The sequence below is a fragment of the Miscanthus floridulus genome, chromosome 2 (assembly GCF_019320115.1).
Source record: "Miscanthus floridulus cultivar M001 chromosome 2, ASM1932011v1, whole genome shotgun sequence".
Classification (NCBI taxonomy): Eukaryota; Viridiplantae; Streptophyta; class Magnoliopsida; order Poales; family Poaceae; genus Miscanthus; species Miscanthus floridulus.
Window position 1 is genome coordinate 23,415,306 of NC_089581.1, and position 6,733 is coordinate 23,422,038.

Below are 6,733 nucleotides of genomic sequence, written 5' to 3' on the forward strand. Positions count from 1 at the left end.
ACTTCCTCATACGACATCAAAACGGGCCGCTCTTGGATGCGTTGGAAAGGGGACGACGATGCCGTCGTTTTGGATCTGGTCCCAGCTCCAGAAGGTCCGTGGATCATTATGTGTGACCACGGCAAGGTGCTGCGTCACCTATTTGGGCCAACTTGGCCATGTATCGTGTCGGGCCTTAAGCCCAAGTTGTGGGCGCCCAACCCCTGGCCGTCCCCAACCCTAGGTCGAGTCTTAGACTATAAACATAGCCGCCACCGCTGCTACACAATTGGGTTTTGTTTAGAGTTTAGTTTTCCCTCGAGAAACTGAATCGTTCATTGTAACTGTGGTGACAAATCCTTTTACAGTGATCCAGGGCCCCCGTTCTTGATCTCCTCCACTGTGTCGATTAGTCCTTTGGAACCGAGTTCTTGAACCCTCTATTGATATTCGCGTCATTCATATTTGCAATTTCAGATTGCGTGTTTTACCTTCTTGCTTGTGCTCTTCGATTCGCTTGCAGGAAAAGCCTTCTTGGCGAGGTCAATCAAGTTGTGCTTGGTTGATAACCAACGGAGCGGTGGTGTAACGGTTACATGGTTCGAATTGTGTCTGATTTGAAGCCGGATCGCCAACGTCGAGATCTCCACAAATCGAACTTACCGGCTACCTCTCGGAAGATCGGGCCTGTACTCATCACTCGGTCTCACCTGAGGGCCGAGGGATAAACTCCGTCTCACCCGACGCCTTTAGGGTGGACTCGGTCTCGCCCGAGGGCTGAGGGATGAATTCCGTCTCGCCCAATCCTAGAGGGATGGGGTCAGCCTCACCCGATGCCTTTGTGAGATAACCCTGCCTCGCCCAAAAGCTCAAGGCTAATCTCCGTCTCGCCCGACGCCTTTAGGGTGGGCTCGGTCTCGCCCGAGGGCTGAGGGATGGATTCCGCCTCGCCCGATCCCGGAGGGGTAGGGTTAGTCTCGCCCAAGAGATAGGGATTGGTCTCCGTCTCACCCGACGGCCACGAACGAGCCTCGCCCTGATCGATATCAATCCCTTGTAATGATGGGTACAGGACGAGACAAGATGTTCGGGTCAACCATGGCTCCAAGGACCATACCCTACGCCCTGGCAGGAAAAGGACTGCCAGGGAATGATAGGACTGATGTTTTAGACCCTTTTGGGCACCGTAGAACCCAAAAGGCGTTATAGGTGCGTGCACCTCGCCCTGTAGAGTTGTAGGTGCCGCCTTCAGCTCTGAGACACGAAACCCGACGAAGATATACGACAACCGCTACGCTCCAGGAAAGGATTTGTTATCTCCATGAACGACGGGTATTCTGTCACCACGCTGTGGACTCGGGGGAGCAGCGCCCGCTTCCTGACCCCCTAGGTCCTCCCAGTCAGAAGGCCTTGGCCACGGCACTACACCAGACCCGACCCCGCATTCTCCCAACAAGGAATCATGGGAACCAGAAGGCGTGCGGAGCAAGGCTGGGGGAGGCTCATAAGTCAAAACCATTGTACTACAGCCCATACCCTACGCAGGGTAGCATTCTGTGACTAACCTGACATCCTACAGAGACATCGACAACATTGTAAGCACTTATCTTCCTTCGCACTCATCAAAATGGAGGACCTGACCAGGTAGACGTGAGCCATAAGACTAAGTAGAGTACGCATCCTGGAGCCCTCACCCTTGTAAAGCTAGCCCCTTCATCTATAAAAGGGGATGCGCTCCCTCCATCAAGAGGGGAGGAAAACAATAGAACGCACTCATATACACACATTCAAGCGGCTATGAAGCCCTTGACCACCTTTCAATCCTTCCATTAGAGACTTGGGACCAGTCCCTCTCTCGACAGTTTGTACCCCTTACTACAGACCGTTCACGGTGCTAATAACACAAGCAGCAGCAAACTGGACGTAGGGACGTTCCGCCCGAACCACTATAAATCCTGTGTCCTTTAGCATACCATCCGAGCCTAACGTGCATTACTATAAATTTACTTGCCAGTGCTTATACGAAACACCGATAGTTGGCGCGCTAGGTAGGGGCTTGCGCGTTCCAAATCAGGTCTTGGATGGCCACCCACGCAATCACCTAGGCCCCGGGCGCACACGTGCGTTTCGGCGACCTGGATTTCATTATCATAGTAGGAGGAAAGCTGGCGCTGACTCACTCAGTCGCCCCATCTCCCCCTTCCATCAACCTCAGCCGTCTCAGGCTTGAGGGCCCACCGGGCAACTCCCGGGGAGTCCTGTCACCCAAGGAGGCCTCTTACAACGCCACCATGTGCCCGGAAGGGTCCGTATGGAGCACCCCGACAACGTTTCCATTCGGTCTCCGCAACGCTGCGGCGACCGCTGGCCGCCTTTTGGCGCTACGTGTGGTTCAATCACCCATGGACATCGAGTTCATAGGGGCGATTGAGCGGGATATGGAGACCCTCTACGAGCTCCTCAACGAGGAGCATGTATCGCTCTCCAGCTCAGATTCTAGTAGGGGGAGCCACCACCCTTCCTAGGAATGCTTCATGACGCAGACCCCCGAGGGTCATGTCGAAAGCGCCTCTAGGGAAGAGGCCACCCCTACAAACAATCCTGATAGCAGATCCAGGGAAGAGAGGATAGCCCCATCTCACCTAAGGATAGAGCAGTTGAGGGCCCGACAGCAAAAGATCAATGAGGCCGGGCAAGGGCTCGTCTGGGAATATGCGGACATCAATCGCGAGATTGAATGCCGCAAAGACGGGGGGCGCACGCGTGCCACAGCCTGCACCGTACATCAAAGGATCCTCACCGATGATGGGGCCTTTCCTCACTTTGCCCGAGCCAGCCAGAACATCGCCGCAGCAACCGCCTTGCTGCATGGCCTTCCGGAGGCCACGACGTCCGAGGATCGACGCGCTTATCGGGAGATTTGCACGTTGCTCGAGCGTGCAGCAGCGCAGCAGGCGGAAAGTTCGTTGTCTCGACGACGTGAACCCGACACCAGCCAGCGCACCCTCAGTGCGCCCCACCAAGGATGCCTCCGTACACCAAACACCGCCAGCCGAAGGGCATCCCTCCGCCGTCCCAGTACATCAATGCCTCGGCCGTGGCCGCGACGTACGCAGCATCATCGATGCCTGGAGATGTGCCCACGGCGACAATGGAGAAGCAGCGCGCCATGGCTATCATCCCCGACGTGGCGGGTGCTATGACAGCAACGAGGACCGAAGCCCGAGCCCTGTCCTGCCAGGCCCTCAGGCCTTTGGCCACCACATCCTCAACGCTGTGTTCCCCCTAAGGTATCGACCGCCTACGAACATTCCTAAATATTCTAGCGAAACAAATCTCGGGCTTTGGCTTGAAGACTATCGGCTTGCATGTCAGGCCGGTGGTGCGAGTGATGATAACTTCATTATTTGCAATCTCCCGCTGTTCTTGGCCGACTCGGCACGAGCATGGCTGGAGCACCTACCATCCAATGCTATTCAGAGTTGGGCGGATCTGACTAAGATCTTCGTGGGTAATTTCCAGGGCACGTACAAATGCCCTGGAAACCCATGGGACCTCAAGAACTGCCATCAGAAGGTCAATGAAACCCTCCGTGGGTACATCCGACGCTTCTCCCGACAGTGCAACGAGCTCCCGAACGTCGCCGATGCTGACGTGATAGGAGCCTTTCTATCCGGGACGACCTGCGAATCCCTGGTCCACAAGCTAGGACGCAGGGGCCCACGAACTACCAAGGAACTTCTAGACATCGCCACCAGTCATGCCTCTGGAGAGGAGGCGGTCGGAGCCATCTTTGATCGCTCCGATAGAAAGACAAGGCGGGACGAGGACACCAGCAAAGGCACCCCCAACCATCCCGCCAAAGGGAAAAATAAGAAGCAACGGCACGACAACTCACTCGTTGCCGCTGCCGACCGCAAAGGTGGCCGGAAGCCCGCGGAGGGCACTCCGAACCACTTTGAGAAAATGCTCGAGGGGCCATGCCCAAACCACGCCTTCTCGGCCAAGCACCTATACAAGGAATGCGGCCTTATGCGCAAATACTTGGCTAGGGGCCTGAACAAGGGGGAGCAGGGGAAGGTGCCTGTTCCCACCACTGACGACACGGAGGAGAAGGACGATGCCTTTCCAATGCCGACTGGTGCCCTCATGATCTTCGGAGGATCAGCGGCCTATGACTCTAGGCACCGCCAGAAGGTCTCACTTAGAGAGGTCTATACCGCTGGACCGGCCATGCTAGCTTTTCTCCGGTGGTCGGAATCCGCCATAACCTTCGACCGAACCGACCATCCGGATGCCATCCCACAACCGGGAAGGTATCCGCTTGTTGTCGACCCGATCGTCGGTCCAAAGCGGCTCACCAAGGTATTGATGGATGGGGGCAGCGGCCTCAACATCATGTATGCCAAGACGCTCGACGAGATGAGCGTCGACCAAACGCACCTCCGTCCCGTCCAAGCACCCTTCCATGGCGTCGTGCCTGGAAGACAAGCCGTGCCACTAGGGCAGATTGACCTGCCTGTCACTTTTGGGGATCGATCCAATTACCGGACTGAGACCCTCACCTTCGATGTAGTAGGGTTCCCGGGGACTTTCCACGCCATTTTGGGGCAACCATGTTACGTGAAGTTCATGGCCGTACCCAATTACACGTACCTGAAGCTGAAGATGCTGGGCCCCCATGGGGTCATCACCATCGGCACCTCCTTCCAGCGTGCTTACGAGTGCGAGGTCGAATGCTGCGGACACGCATCCACGGTCATCACATCCGAAGAGCTCACCACCCTCAGGGAGGAGGTCATTGAAGGGACACCTGACACAAAGAAGTTGTCTGGATCATTCGAATCGGCAGAGGGCTCCAGGGACGTCCTCTTAGATCCCAGTAGCTTCGAGGGCAAAAAAGTCTGAATCAAGACCGCGCTCTCCTCCGCATAGGAAAGCGTGCTCGTCGAGTTCCTCCGCGCCAACAAGGACGTCTTTGCGTGGAAACCCTCGGATATGTCGGGCATCCCGAGGGAGGTCACCGAGCATACTCTCCAAATCCTCCCAGGCTCCAAGCCAGTGAAACAACGCCTGCGCCGCTTCGATGAGGAGAAACGTAGGGCCATCGGCGAGGAGATAGCCAAACTACTGGCCGCAGGATTCATTAAGGAAGTATACCACCCAGAGTGGTTAGCAAATCCTGTTCTTGTCCAAAAAAAGAGCGGGAAATGGAGAATGTGTGTTGATTATACTGGCCTCAACAAAGCGTGTCCAAAGGATCCGTTTCCTTTGCCATGAATAGACCAAATAGTCGATTCCACCTCGGGGTGCGAAACCCTCTGCTTCCTTGACGCATACTCAGGCTACCATCAAATCGCGATGAAAGAGTCCGACCAGCTCGCGGCATCTTTTATCACGCCCTTCGGATCATTTTGCTACATTTCAATGCCATTCGGTCTGAAGAACGCTGGGGCAACGTACCAGCGTTGTATGCTTAGTTGCTTCGAAGACCTCATCGGGCGAACCGTTGAGGCCTATGTCGACGACATCGTAGTCAAATCCAAGCGGGCTGACCACCTTGTCGTTGACCTTGAACGCACCTTTGCAAAACTCTGGGCGAACGGCATCAAGCTCAATCCCGAAAAATGTGTTTTTGGGGTCCCGAGGGGCATGCTGCTCGGCTTCATCATCTCCGAGCGTGGCATCAAAGCCAACCCAGAGAAGATATCAGCCATCACGAGGATGGGCCCGATCCAAAACATAAAGGGGGTTCAGCGGATCACAGGGTGCCTTGCCGCCCTCAGCCGATTCATTTCACGCCTCGGCGAACGGGGACTCCCCCTTTATCGACTCCTAAAGAAAACTGACCGCTTCGAGTGGATAGCCGAGGCTCAGGAGGCGCTTGACATGGTTAAAAGATTTTTAACTAAGCCGCCGGTCCTAGTTCCTCCATGCGACGGAGAATCCCTCCTACTATATATATCGGCCACCACCCAAGTGGTTAGCTCTGCCTTAATAGTAGAGCGAGAGGAAGAGGGGCACGCCTTCAAGGTGCAGCGCCCTGTATATTTCATCAGCGAGGTGCTACCCGACTCCAAAACCCGCTACTCCCAGATCCAGAAACTCCTCTACACCGTCCTCATCACAAAAAGGAAGCTACGTCACTACTTCGAGTCACACCCCGTGACAGTGGTGACGTCATTCCCCCTCAACGAGGTTGTTTGTAGCCATGACGCTACGGGAAGAACCGCAAAGTGGGCACTCGAACTGATGGATCAGGGCATTTCTTATGTCCCCCGAACGGCGATCAAATCCCATGCACTAGCTGACTTCATCGCGGAGTGGACCAAGGTCCAGATGCCACCAGCAGCCGTCGATCAAGAGTACTAGATAATGTACTTTGACAGATCGCTGATGAAGAAAGGCGCCAGAGTAGGACTAGTCTTTGTATCCCCCCTCAGGGTCCACATGAGGTACATGGTTCGGCTTCATTTTCCCTCATCAAACAATACTGCAGAATACGAAGCGCTCATCAACGGCCTACGAATCGCCATCGAGCTAGGCATCCGACGCCTCGACGTCAGGGGTGACTCTCAGCTGGTCGTCAACCAGGTCATGAAAGAATTAGGCTGCCATGATACCAAGATGGAGGCGTACTGTCAAGAGGTCTGATGTTTGGAGGACAAATTCGACGGCCTCGAACTCAATCATATCCCCAGGCGCCTCAACGAAGCGGCCGACACGCTCGCAAAAGCAGCATCCAGCTGAGAGC

At 55.3% G+C, this 6,733-nt stretch overlaps 1 protein-coding gene across 1 annotated transcript; it reads left to right on the forward strand.

Annotated features, from left to right (window-relative positions):
• Window positions 1–4,350: 4,350 nt before the first annotated feature.
• LOC136536212 (uncharacterized) lies at window positions 4,351–4,887 on the forward strand. Its single transcript, XM_066528578.1, has one exon. It carries the CDS (start codon window positions 4,351–4,353, stop codon window positions 4,885–4,887), a length of 537 nt encoding a protein of 178 aa, XP_066384675.1.
• Window positions 4,888–6,733: the final 1,846 nt, after the last annotated feature.

Excerpts from the sequence above, each read along its gene's own strand:
- LOC136536212 (XM_066528578.1), top strand. The coding sequence starts at position 4,351 with ATGGATGGGGGCAGCGGCCTCAACATCATGTATGCCAAGACGCTCGAC.